At 31.5% G+C, this 13,802-nt stretch overlaps 1 protein-coding gene across 1 annotated transcript; it reads right to left on the bottom strand.

The window, feature by feature from the left end:
• Positions 1-1,026: 1,026 nt before the first annotated feature.
• Positions 1,027-13,538, bottom strand: LOC107442380 (cilia- and flagella-associated protein 263). The gene is made up of 6 exons (XM_071179403.1): positions 13,198-13,538; positions 9,001-9,081; positions 7,572-7,727; positions 4,653-4,760; positions 1,327-1,482; positions 1,027-1,181 (listed from the first exon to the last, which is right to left on the bottom strand). Exons 2-6 carry the CDS (start codon positions 9,073-9,075, stop codon positions 1,128-1,130), a joined length of 549 nt encoding a protein of 182 aa, XP_071035504.1. The 5' UTR covers positions 9,076-9,081; positions 13,198-13,538; the 3' UTR covers positions 1,027-1,127.
• Between the last annotated feature and the right edge of the window lie 264 nt (positions 13,539-13,802).

Here is a 13,802-nt window from a genome sequence, read left to right as displayed (position 1 = left end):
CTGGGGTCTACAACTCAGGGACGCCACGCCGACTAAAAATTATAGGCAGTGCCCAATATTTTTGTAAAATATAGTTCAGTAAAATTAAAAATATATATATATATATTATACTAATTTTCGTCTCATGTGTTGGTTTCATAAAATTTTTAATTTTTATTGTCCCCTGTACGTAATTGTAATAATACATGGATTGTTCATAATGTTCACCAGCAATACAAGCATTTAAAATCCTTTTTTAAAAAACATACACATTGGAAGTTGAATCTGTTGTCAAAATGGTAAGATCAAAAATACTTAGAAACCACTTTGATTGTCTTGTAAAATTTATTTCTTATTATTTCCTAAAAATTTTCTATGTTTCCTCTGGCTGTCAAATAAGTTTCAATGATCTCAGTCCAACCAATTTAGATTTTGGCAGTATTTTTGTTTTCTACTCACTTAAATGTTATCTGCGACCCTTAATGTATTCATTTTTTTTTACACGACATCCATAAATATACATTAAGCGCTGCCTATATGGAACACCACATTGCTTTTCACAGTTTCTTCTTAAATCTGTTTTTTTCCCTCTAGAGAAACATCTTTATTTTGTATAGTGGAGATTCCAAATGAAAAGAGGAAGAAATATAGCAAGTTATGATAATTTAGTAATTTCATACCTTATTTTATTCACTAATTTCTAAGACATTGCGTCTCTGAGACTTTTTTTTCTATTTAAATAAATAAAATATTTATAGATAAATATTTTATCATTATAAAGATTGCCTTATTAAATTAGGTCTCTGTATTAAAAGTTATATGATATCAAAAATAATAAAATAATATAAAATATAAATATTATTTGCATAAATAACTGTATTTAAAATTAAAAGATTGTTTTTTGCAAAAGTTCTTCTAGACAAGAAGGAAGAATTACTTTTTTCTAAGAGAGTGCTATACAGAAAACATTAAAAAAAAAATTAGATTCATTATTCCTGTTGATAATAATTACCTAATAAACTAGTTTAAAAAATTTTAAGGAAAACATCTGTAGCAGACTTTTTAATTCTTTATAAAGTCAATTTGTGCAATTACATTTTGTTTCATATGAAATAGAACTTGTTTTTTTAAAAATCGACACACACATATTAAGATGCTTTATTTTTCTTTTGTAAAGCATTGATATGCATCAGTTTGGCTTGCTGTAACAGAAAAGAAAAATTTGTTAGCTTTAATTATGCCTTTGCTTAAACTAAACTATAAAACTTAGAAGCAGTATTCTATTGAGTAGTATTCTGTCTCAAAATTTATTTATTAAGTTCATTACAAATATAAAACAATGCTTACTTCTGCATATTCTACTTTTTTCTTCCACGTTTTTATATTTCGTTTTATATTTTCATTTTCTCTTTTGGCACAAGCATAATCAAATACCTCTGGTAAATCATGGCGTCGTGGATCCACTTTTATCTTGTGAATAGCTTCAATCAAACCTTGCTTTCTCTGAAATATTGGAACAAAGATATGGGATATTTCCGTATCGTGATCATTGGCGCCAACTATAATCGCCAAGGTGCCAAATAGATTTTAAACTTGCAATTTTTTTTAAAGAAAAAAGCATGTAGATGTTTGCCAGGGGATGGCTATGAGTTATACCTTACAAGTTGGTCCCTTTCTGTGAATTTTTTTTTTTTTTTTTTTTTTTTTTTTTTTTTTTTTTTTTTTTTTTTTTNTCTCGCGAGCCACTGCCCGGAAGTTTCCAAGACTTGGCGATTATTCTGCCACTGATCATGATACGGAAATCTCCCCCAAAGATTTTAGTATCCTAGTGTTAAAATTAAATTAAATTTACTCTACATTTCTATTGACAGGGCTGGGATAGCCTGCTTGGTAGGGCACTGGGCCCTTGTCCAAGAGTTCATGGGTTCGATCCCAGGCCAGCCGAAGACTCCCCGTGTAGTAAATGGTGACTGATGCACGTTAAATCTGTCGAGTCGCAAAGTCCTCCAGGTTCCCATAACAAATCAATACCTCTGGGGTATTGGTCCAGGTGTTTCCTTATGGTCTGGATGGGTTCAAAATTACAAGGCTACGGAGTTGAACGTTAGTAGTTGTAAATCCAAAAATTGGGTCGGCTGGTCAACGACAGATATATATACATATATATATAAAAAACATTCTATTGACAGGGTTAATCCAACGATACCTTCTCCAACTGATTCTAATGAACAGGATTAGTCCTACATCATTTCACGACTGCACCAGCGATACCTTTCCCAACGGATTTAATAGATAGGGTTAGTTCTACGTTACCCAACAGATTTCAATAGCTAGTAATGACGTAGATCATAACGTCGACCATTCTCTCAGCGTTCCAAACATTGTCTTTAATTGAATCCGTATTATAGCGTTACAACGTGTACAAGGGAGTATGGATAGTTGACAGTGTAAGGCTAAGCACTGAAGGCACTAGGGGTTAAAATTTATAGCAAAAATTTATAGCCGGGTTACTACTTCCGATTGATTTCGAAACATACAATTTATCATTAACTTTAATTTCGGCAATTTTCAGACTACCTAGAGCTCTTTCATTTAATTTGAAACTCATGCCAATGTCTGTCACATTTGTTTCCCCAATGTTGCAAGCAAAATTAATTTCCCTTACATTGCAAATTGAAATTTTGACTAATTCTCGACGTTAACTAACTGACCAAAACAAAATTAAAAAATAGAAAATAACCGGGTTGGGGGGGACGTTTATCAAGTGATTGTAAAAAAGGAGAAAACAATCCAATTTTTTTACGCTTATAACAAAAAATTTTGGGCTTATCGCTTTCATTAACTTTCAAGATTACTGAAAATCCCCTTTATGGCTTTCAAAAACTATGCCCCCTGCATTTTGTTAGGTCTGACGAAATTGGAACTTTGTTTTCGAACTTTTCTTTTGTTTACTTATTTGTTTATAGTACAGTAGTTGTAGCAAAAAAGTGTTTCTTTGGGAGAATTAATACCCAAGATATTTTTTGACAAAAAGCTTTTGTTATGTTCTAATAAAAAAGACACTTTAAAACCTCCTACTCTCCTCTGCACGCTCCCCCCCCCCATTTTTCGTGGGAAATGGGGATGAGTTGAGGGGGGAAATTGATTTTTTTTCTTAACACGTAAGTGGGGAAATTTCTTCTCGCTGAATAGAATGAGATCAATCTCGAGACAATCGGACTAATAATTTAGAAGTTATAAGGGTTTTGTGAACAAAAAATATAAGTTTGTACTCTAGTACCTATTTATGCATCTGATATTGCTATCTAAACATAATGTTATTAGAATGCTNACAACTTTTGAACTATTAGTTCTATTGACTTTTGTATAGTCTGATTCGATTCAGCATAAAAATAATACGTAAGAAGCGATGCATTCAGATAGCCAAGTACATATGCACAAAGAGGTACAAGAATGAAAATATCTTGCACACAAAACTCTGTTAAGAATCAATTGTAAGAAGAAAAAAAAAATATCCAGCTGATCAAGGAAAAAAAAATAAAAACAGATTAAGAAAAAAGATTAAAGAAACTGACAATTTCGAACAGTTAGTTATTTTTTGTTCAGATTGTTTTATGTTTTTTTTACTTATTATTATTTTAACTTACTCGCTACTGGAATTGGAAATAATATATAAGCTGTTTTAATGTGCTAAACCGTTACAGAAATTACAAATGAAATGTCTTTTGATGTTGTTTCTAATGACACTTGGACTAACTAAGCCTTATTGGCCTTTAGCGAATTAAGTTAGGAAGGCACATCTTTTGTTTGGCAAGAGAGCAGCCTTAGGGTGAAAGTACGTTTCAGCTCAAAGCCCCACTGGTATATACCAGATCTCATTCGTGAGGCAACTTCTTTAATTTAGACATAGATAGGAAGAAAATTTTCTCAGCGACAGACCAGAAGATTTTCGATTCCACAGGTTCTACGAGCACTTACATCGCATGTACTCGGTAGAATATCGAACTCCTTTTGATGTTTTAAATAAATATTTTCTTTCGTCTCCTCAGTACAACTTTATTCGGTGCAACACTAATAACTTCTAAAGAGCTGTGGTGGCTCAGGAGATGCCTTCCAATGAGGTGAACCGGGTTCGAATCCTAGTCATGGCTGGTCGATACGAATTCCCCACCCGGCTTGCACCGACCACAATACTGACGTAAAATATCCTCAGTGGTAGAGAGATTAGAGGTTGCCGTCAGGTTATTCGCGATTTTTTTTTTTTCGGTTTTCCTCTCCATGTAAGGTAAATGCGAGTTAGTTCCGTCAAAAAGTCCTCCACGAAGGCAAATTTCATCGATCCAGGAATTCCCTTGTCTTCTGTCAAAATTACAAGGATATGGAGTTGAACAGTCGTAAACTCAAATATTGGGTCGGCTGTTCAACGAGGGTTATAAAATAAAATATAATTTCTAAGCTGTTAGCCCGTTCGACTTGGTATCGATCTCATTCAATCCAGCTTAAGGAACAATATGAGAAAGAAAATCGTTTCACCCCTATTTCCCTCAAAAGAAGTGGGGAGCGTACAGAGGAAGTTTTCAGGAACGTAACATAACTTTCCTTGAAAAGAAATCTTGAGTATCGAAGAAAAAGACTCGACTATTGAGGAAAGGTTGAAATATTATCCAAGTTACTTGTTCGTTCCATTCTTTCTCAGAGAGCATAACACTTTTCATGTATTTTTTCTTGGATAAAACCTCTTGAACAGTTGAGAATTCTGATTCTTCTTTTTGCAGTGCTTTCTGGATAGAGTGAATCATATTTTAATGAAGTTGTCACTAACTGCAAAATAACTTGGACTCTTATTGAAAACATACTCACGAATCTTAACTCAATAAGGGTTCAAAGGGCCATTAATTTCCAATATTGGCTCTATATAAATATAACTGTCCGATTTAGCCAATATTTTACAACCCATATCGGGCCTATATAGAATTGTCAGGTTCACCAGATATTTTATATTCATTATTCAGGCAATATAGGCCCCATAAAGACCGCTAATGGACCTATATAGGACTAATATTAAAAATTCTAAGCATTCCAATATTGACCATTTGCTTGTTCATATAGGACCCATATTTAGCCAATTTTGAGCCAAACTGGAGTCAAGATAAAATAGTTGCTAAGGTTCTTTTAGCTTCTCATCCCTAGCAACTATTTTACCTCAGCCCCAGTTGGGCTCAATATAGGTCCTATAAGAACATGCACCGAGGGACCAATATGGGGATGTCTTGATTTTTTAATATGGTCCTAGAATGGCTTATATAGGCCATACATTGGTTAACCCTTTGTATCACCGCGTTACATATCTGCAACATACATGAAAATTCAATCCTATAATGAGGTGGATTTACCTATAAAATCGAACTAAATTCAGGTAAAGAAAATAGTATTGCAAACTCGGGGGAAGCAAGTCTTGGTGCATCTGCCAATATTATAATGCGTTTAGCAAGAATTGTTCCACGACATAATTGCAGGATATACAATTTTTTTACAACAATCCCCTTGATTGTATATTTGGCTAAGGAGGGATTGAAAAATGTGGTGTGAGACCTTGTTACCATAAAAACAACAATTTCAAAATTTTTCACATGAAGTTTTAAATATATTGGAACTTTTGTGCTATTTTTCACGATATTGGAGATGTTCAGCAAATGCTTTTCACCAATAAATTTTTAATTTTAAGGTCTTAATTTTTTCATTATTTTTTACACGCTTAATATGATGTATTCTAACATCCGCGTAAATATTTCTTAAATCAGAGTTGTTGAGTTACAAAGGGTTAATATAGAATACAATATAGAATCGAAAAATTCTATATAGGGCCAATATCGGAAAAAAATAACGGCCCTTTGAGCAATTATTGAGCCAATATTCATGAATAATGGCCCAATGAGGACCCAAGTTATTTTGATGCTAGGGAAGCATTTAAAGCTTTTGAAGGTTTGAGGAACCAGCAATAAATTATGAAAGAAACAGAGAGGTTTTGAACTCCCTATCGTAAACCTAGCTTGATTATTCACGTGGGCATTTTTATAGAAAACTGCTTTGTCTTACGATTTTTTTACTGTAAAAATATTTAAGGAAAGTAAACAGAAATTTTGACCCATTTTTTAATTAATTATAAAAATATTATTTTAAAAAAGAAATTTCGTTAAAAATTGCATTAGATATGGGCATTTAAAGTATATATGAGTCGCTCAGAAGCCAATGCGGTTAAGTCCAAAACACAAAAGTTGAGAAAATTAATGTTTTTTGATACATTAGTTTTTAAAATTCTTGGTTTATTAATTTAATTAGAAAAGTGTATAAAGTCTTTTTTCGAGGTGTAAACTCTGCAAAAAAACAAGATATGTACAGGATGTGTAAATAAAAACGTAAGTAGTTATTGAAATAATGACAGCATCTTAAAAATTTTAGGACTTATACCTCTTGGCAGCTGAAAAAGATAAGAAATTTATGTAAAAAAATATTGATAAAAGGTGGACTTATTCACAATGGCTTCTGAAATTATTATACAATATATTCAGAAGCTATTAAAAAAAGGGCTGTCTAACCTAGAAAAAAGTAACCAACGAGTAAATCCTTTAATAACTAAGAAGATTATTATTTATTTCATCAAAATTTCCAAAAATCAGAAAATATCAAAAAATGGACTTAACCGCATTGGCTTCTGAGCAGCTCATATCTATATAATTAGCGATGTTGCAAAGTAAATTATTCAACTAAATTTTGTGCATGTTATAACCAAAGTAAACGATTCAACTATATTTTGCGCATATTACAACCAAAGTAAACGATTCAACTATATTTCGTGCATATTATAACCAAAGAAAACGATTCAACTATATTTCGTTCATATTATAACCAAAGTAAACGATTCAACTATATTTCGTGCATATTATAACCAAACTAAACGATTCAACTATATTTTGTGTATACAATTCAACTATATTTTGTACATATTATAACCAAAGTAAACGATTCAACTATATTTTCGGGCACTGAGTGCTGAAAAGCGTTCTTTTTCTTAATAATAACACAGAGAACACTCGTCTCTTCCACATTATTTCGGTGCGTGCGTAAAGCTGTATAACATTTTCTCTAATTTCGCAATCAACTTAATGGTTTGATCTATCTGAAATTTGCTAATGAATCACAGATACGAAATAGGTCACAAAAACGTATTTTCTCGAAATACTTTTCAGATTTTTTGACCCTAAAGACAGCTGTCGAAAATTTGCTTAACCTTAATTTCACTCCCATTTTGTATATTTCGCCATTTGAAAAATATCTGAACGAATTAGAAAAATTTAGGCACACAATTGTAATATTCGTTACTAGTGGGTATTTGAGGTAGAAAATTGAATTATTTTTATAACTATTTTGCGATTAGGTATGGGTCGGAAAAAAAACTAAATTAATAATTTTTTTACCAAACAGTTAAAAGCCCGAAACAAAAGTTTGTTCTTGAGAAATGAAAATTTAAAAATAAGAATATTAAAATATTCTTGTTCGAAACTAACTTATTAAAATAATTAAATGAAACTCACTTTGAGTTCCAACAATTTTAGTCCAAGAGTGTTGCACTTTGTCTTACAGACGACGACGTTTTCTTTGTTTTTGCGTAAGGCGTCACAGGTTTTCATGTGTTCATACTTCATCTCCTGACATCTTTCAGTATCAATGAAATTAAGTCTCTTGTTTTGCTGAAATTTATTGAGAACTGGTATTAAACAAATTTGATATTCATTTGCGGTCAAAGTCTCACCCAAACAACTGATCTTGAACTATAGAATAGAAACTCGAAACTTTGAGCTGCGATGGCTATAGGGATAGAGCGTTCGCCTTCCAATGAGGTAAACCAAGTTCAAATCCGCATCCGGCTTGCACCGACCACAGTGATGACGTGAAATATCCTCAGTGGTAGACGAATCATAGGTTAGAGTCCCTTCGCCGTCAGGCTAACAGTGGGAAGTTCTCGCGGTCTTCCTCACCATGTAACGCAAATGTGGGTTAGTTCCATCAAAAAGTCCGCCATGAAGGCAAATTTCTCCCACTATTTGATCCAGGAGTTCCCTTGTCTTCTGGATTGGGTTCAAAATGAGAAGGCTACGGAGTTGAACATTAGGAGTCGTAAACCCAAAAATTGAGTCGGCTGTTCAACGACGGTCATAAAATATAAAACAAAATAGAAGCTTGAGATAACCAGTATGGCATATCACCAGAAATCCGTTGACAATTTTCATATATATTTAAAATATCAAAATTATATGTTTATGACGATTTTAAAATTACTAACCTACCGCTACAGTGACAAAATATTTTGGAGAAAATACATTTTTCAGCTGTTTAAGGGAACAATATTTTATTAAGAAGGTTTAAATGGACTTTCAGCGGCGGGATAATTAAGATATGATGGGACTATGCGTATAATGACTTCCTACCTATACCAAATTAGTCTTCTTTAAGTAATATTGGCACTTCTTATGAAATTGAGTTTAGATTAAACTTGTTTTACAAAAATTTGAAACCAGAAAGGATTTTGAAATGTGTAATTATTTCAAAACTAATTACATTGAACATTAAAATACAATTAAATGTCAGCAAAAACATCAGGAATCAAGTTGTTAAAGTAGTAGTAGAACTATCCATCATAAGAAGTTTAAAAATCAAAAGAGATTATTAAACTTGGTAAATTTTTGTTACCCCCCCCAAACACCGCCAGGAAATTTTATAGATGGTTACAGAAAATCAATGCGAAAGAAAACTACAGGGGTATTGAAGGAAATATTATTATAATTTTCTGAATTTTACTCTCAAAATACATTTTTAATGAAGAGTTTTAAACATAATCCTGGAAATTTTTCAAATGAATGTTTAGAAAGTGACACATATCAATTTTAACTTTCTCTGTACTTAGAACCCCTTGCATATGACACATACGTTAATGACAATTTTATACAATTTGAAATAACTTACGTCTTTCAATTGACTCAGCAGCTTATTGTTATTCATCACCAAGCTTTCAATCTGTATTTTATATCGATTGCACATTGCCCGCTGTAAAAGGAATTAATCTTAAATACAAAAACAACAATTGAAAACAATAATCTTCTGCATAGAATTTCTCTTTTTTTATTTCCAATGGCAATGACCGAGAAAAATTTAAATAAAAAACTAAGAAGAGCCATCCATAAGTCCCCTTACAGAGAGTTCTGTCACGCAGGCAGCCGTGATATACGTCTCAGTCAGTGGTCGGAAGTAGTTCACTACAAGTAATGAAACTACTGTAATCGCTACTTTTTTTCGTAGTTTGTTACTTTTTTTAAAAAAAAGTAGCGCAGTGAGAATAGCAATACAAAGAAGAAAAAGAAAAAAAGAAAAAAAAAAATGGTTTGTAGCGATTCCTGGCAACTGCTTTAAACGTTAGTTAAGAGTAATTTACGCAACTACAGTCCCTGGCTAAAATTATTCGATACACTATAAGATTCTATGTAAAATATTAGTAATAATTATCAGTTGATCAGTTAATTAATTATCAGTTGATACTATACAGCTTTATTGTTTTTACGCAGCTGAAACCGGTTTGCGCTTGTTTACGTTCATGTATCAATGGGTTAACATTGTAATGCAATACTTTAAAAATAAATACAAATAGGAAGTCTGTAAAAAATCTCCTAAATAAACACCCATTACATGCATGTTTAAATATAATAATAGTATTGCTTATAAACTGGTGCAAAACATGCAATTATTAAAAAACTACAGTGCGTCTAATAATTCGATCTAATTATTACAATATTATAATATAACTAGGAGGCTTCACCCCCTGCTCGCTAACGCTCGCCAACCCCGAAACTGCTTTCACAGTTCATTTCGGATTGCTTCGCAATCCGATGCTCGCTTTGCTCCCTCATTGGATACGTTCTTAACGTCTAGCTTTTGTATACTTTTTTGAACACTGAAGTTCCGAAAACTTTTCACTGTAGAAAATTCTAAACCTGTGCATTTCAATATTAATTTGAAATTGCAAACAGTTCACATATTTTTCTTAATCACACTATTCTAAATTTCAGTTGTTGAGAATAGTAACTGTTGTAAGTTTTGTTTTAAAGTCTTTCCCACCCGAGGGCTAAAACCATGTGTTGTAAAACAATATGAAATAGTACTGAACGCCGGATGTAAAGCATCGGCTTTGATGAAGAGAATTTTGTGAGAATTTTTTTGATAATTCGGTGAGAATTCACCCGATTAGACATATGATGCTACGTGCTCTTGCACGCCGAAGCTTATCAATTAAAACGTATTATCGTTTTATATAATATAGATTAGTTATATGATGCTCACTACGTGCTCTTGCGCGCCGAAGCCCATCTAATAAAAATGAAAACTGTTGCCAACGCGAGAAAAGAAATATCATCGGTTTTATTGATACATACGTATTAACGTTTTATATAATATAGATACCTGATATAATAAATACTCTATATTTGTATAATATATCATCTTATTTATCCAATCGTCGAATGTATATTATATATTGCCTAATTTAACCAACTGATACACGAACGTAAACTAGTACAAACCGGTTTCAGTAGCGTAAAGCTGTATAGTACCACCTGATAATTAAGATTTTACACGAAAACTTACAGTGCGTCTAATAATTTGGCCAGAAACTGTAATTTTTCGAATTTGATGGGTACAATAGTTGAAGTTGAAGGTTAAATGAACAAATTCGAAGAAAAAAAATTATTCTGGAATAACAAACGTGTTAACATAAATAAATAATTCTTAATTATTCCCTTATGTTTAATTGTAAGCCAATTTCTATTTAAAACCATTTTTTACGTAGGTGAAAATTAATTTCTCAAGCAAAGATCGGTTTCTTAAAGTAGTGACTACATTTCGAAAGTAGTTTGTCGTCACTACATTTAAAAAGGAAGTAGTTGTAGTTAACTACATTTGTAACAAAGTAGTTGCAGTAAACTACAAAATTAATGTAGTTTTTTCGACCACTGTTCTCGGCAGGTTTGCCAGGCAATTATTTTACCCATTGGCAAAACGGGTGTTATTTTGGGTTTGATTGCGTGCGCGCCTTATTCGGACGCCATCACACTTTTCAACTGTGTTCAAGAGTAATAGTAAACAGTGCGCATGCGTTGTCATTGCATGCGTTGCTATGGAGACAGCTGCTTTTTGATTATTTTTTTATAAATTCCTTTTATTTTATTTTTTTCACTTTTAATTTTGTTATGCATTAAGTTGGTGAGTTTATTTTTTAAATATGGGACCAGAGAGATCCCAAAAATACATCTTGAGTTGTGAATAAAAGAGAATTTCCTCATTTGAACTATATTTTTGTATTCATTGTTTTAATTAAGAATCAGAAATTCTAACCTACAGTTCAAACTGGATCGTTTTCAATACTAATTCAAGTGAATATCACAAATAAAGAGGTTTCCAAAATGATTGACACGGTCCCAAATATTAGAGTTGAAGCAAGAAAGAAAAAAAAAAAAAACGATGCCAAGGCCTAAACTTACAGAGGCTGAACAAAAAATTAGATAACCATATTGCCAAGGCGATCACAATTTTTTTCTTCCTTTCATTCTGTTTTAGCTAAGATTTCATCTAGGTGCGTCGAATGCATAATATGTTTAATAATTAGTTCTTCAAAAAATATAGAGGATTTCATTAGCATTTGATGATGCTTCGAAATATGGTAATAAATGTCTCGACATGATAGCAGTGAATAAGGAAATAAAAGTGATATGAAACAATAGAAAATGAAAAATGAAGGTAAAAAACAAGAAAACCGCGTTAGAGAAGAAGAAATTGAAGAGATCTTCGAAATCAAAATAGAATTAATTTAATTTTGTTTACTATATTCTAAAATAGGTTTATTATTATTGGTAATCCAAAAAAAACCGTCCTTAATATTGTTAATAATTCTATTGAAGTAGTTAAAAAAATTGTATTTCGTTTAGTTAAGTAAGTATTAGACCCACTAGTGATAGTTCTAAATTTAATAAGAATTTTGTGAAATTTTAGACTGATAATAAAGTATGAAAATTGTATATTAGTTTTAATATTTAAGCTCTTATAAAAAGCTAAAAAAAATTTTATTATAATGTTATTATTTAAATAACCAAGCTTAAAATTTTTACTATTTTTTTTAATTACCTATTTAAAAGTTCAACATAGAATTTTTTACAGACGATTGCATAATTCTTGTTAGCCTTGTCTATGGGGGTGATTACAAAATGCTTTTAAAGTTGCTTAATTGCTCCATCAGTTTTTAAAAAAATTTCTAAATTGTTGCTGTTATTTAAATTCGCCTTATGATTAAAAAAAAGAAAGTTTTTAAAGTAATAATAAGCAGCCCATTTCCATTCTGTTAACATATCTAAAGGTAGAGAGATTCTGCTAGATATTTTTAAACATAAATTATTGCGATCATTAAAAAGGAAATTTAGAATTTTGTTAATTGATATTATGGAAAACGAGTCAAAATGTTGTGCTTTTTAACATTAAATTACTAAGTTCTAAGTTTTCTATAATATTTAAATTGCCAGTAATAATATGTTTATGATGTTTATCAACAAGTTCAAAATATTTCTCTTCTTAATAGTGACATTTATAATCGGATATATTAATTTCCCTTAATTTTTTGCTAATATCATTATAATTACAATACAATAGATACAGTACAATAATACAGTACATGATAGAAGTGAATGAGTAAATAAAAGTGATTTGAAGCAATAGAAAATGAAAAATGAAAGTAAACAAGAAAACCGAGGTAGTCGAAAAACCGCAGAAGCCAAACGAGGCATTTCCAGTCGTTGTAGAGAGATGGCGAGATACGTAAGGGAACATTTAACATTTACTTGTTAACTTTTAACATTACTTGTTAACATTTTCTATTTTATTTACTTATTTAGATTTGTTTTCCATTTCTCGTTAGCAACTTCACGTTTTCCGTTTCAAAGGACTTTTGTTTCCTTATTCACGTCGGGCGAGTCTTGAGAATGGCCGCTTATTTTGAAAGCTCGAACCATGTCGACTTTCATTACCTTCTTCAATATTTTCAAGCAAATGATGTTTTTAAATCATCAAGTGAAGTAGTATCTAATAAAATTAGATTTAAAAAAATCAAGTTAAAAAATGGCTTACTTTGTTTTTAATGCTGTCCTCCAAATATGCAGCCACTTTCTGCAGGATGATTTTCTTAGAAACGGGATGTTTTTCGAGAAGTACATCAGAATGAAAACGATCCTTAGCTTCTTGAGTGTTCTTTAAAGTTAATTTAAGGGAGTCTAGCTTCAACTAAACACAAAAATCATAAACTATTACGTGAAATTTAAAAGTCAGGTATATTAAAACTAATTAAAATCTTTTTCAGCCATATTTTTTTTTTTTTTTTGGAAATAATATTCAAATTATGATTTTTCTTTTGAATCATGAGAATAAACTCTAACGCGAGTCTCACATGAAGGTCTACTTTAATCGGCTGTTTATATGCAAGCGAAATGACAATGAAAGAAAAAAATATATTTTTGTTCAGTAAGAATGTGTTGAATAATTTATGAAAAGCTATTATTCAAGAAGTATTTCTCATTGAGCTTTCTATAACCGTCAACAAAATTTTATTTTATAACCGTCGTTGTGCAGCCGACCCAATTCTTTGCGTTTACGACTACTAATGATCAACTCCAGAAGACAAGGGTACTCCTGGATCACGTATTGGGAGAAATTTGCCTTCGTGAAGGACTTTTTGT

This window comes from Parasteatoda tepidariorum, chromosome 4 (genome assembly GCF_043381705.1).
Source record: "Parasteatoda tepidariorum isolate YZ-2023 chromosome 4, CAS_Ptep_4.0, whole genome shotgun sequence".
NCBI lineage: Eukaryota > Metazoa > Arthropoda > Arachnida > Araneae > Theridiidae > Parasteatoda > Parasteatoda tepidariorum.
Note: the sequence above shows the minus strand (reverse complement) of the source record. Positions and strands in the feature narration are given on the sequence as shown.

Bases quoted from the DNA above. Each gene is read 5' to 3' on its own strand.
- LOC107442380 (XM_071179403.1), bottom strand. From the start codon at position 9,075: ATGTGCAATCGATATAAAATACAGATTGAAAGCTTGGTGATGAATAAC. The intron at 7,728-9,000 runs GTAAGTTATTTC...AATAAATTTCAG, and splicing joins TGCTGAGTCAATTGAAAGAC to CAAAACAAGAGACTTAATTT. The intron at 1,483-4,652 runs GTAACTTGGATA...CCAATATTTCAG, and splicing joins AGAAAGAATGGAACGAACAA to AGAAAGCAAGGTTTGATTGA.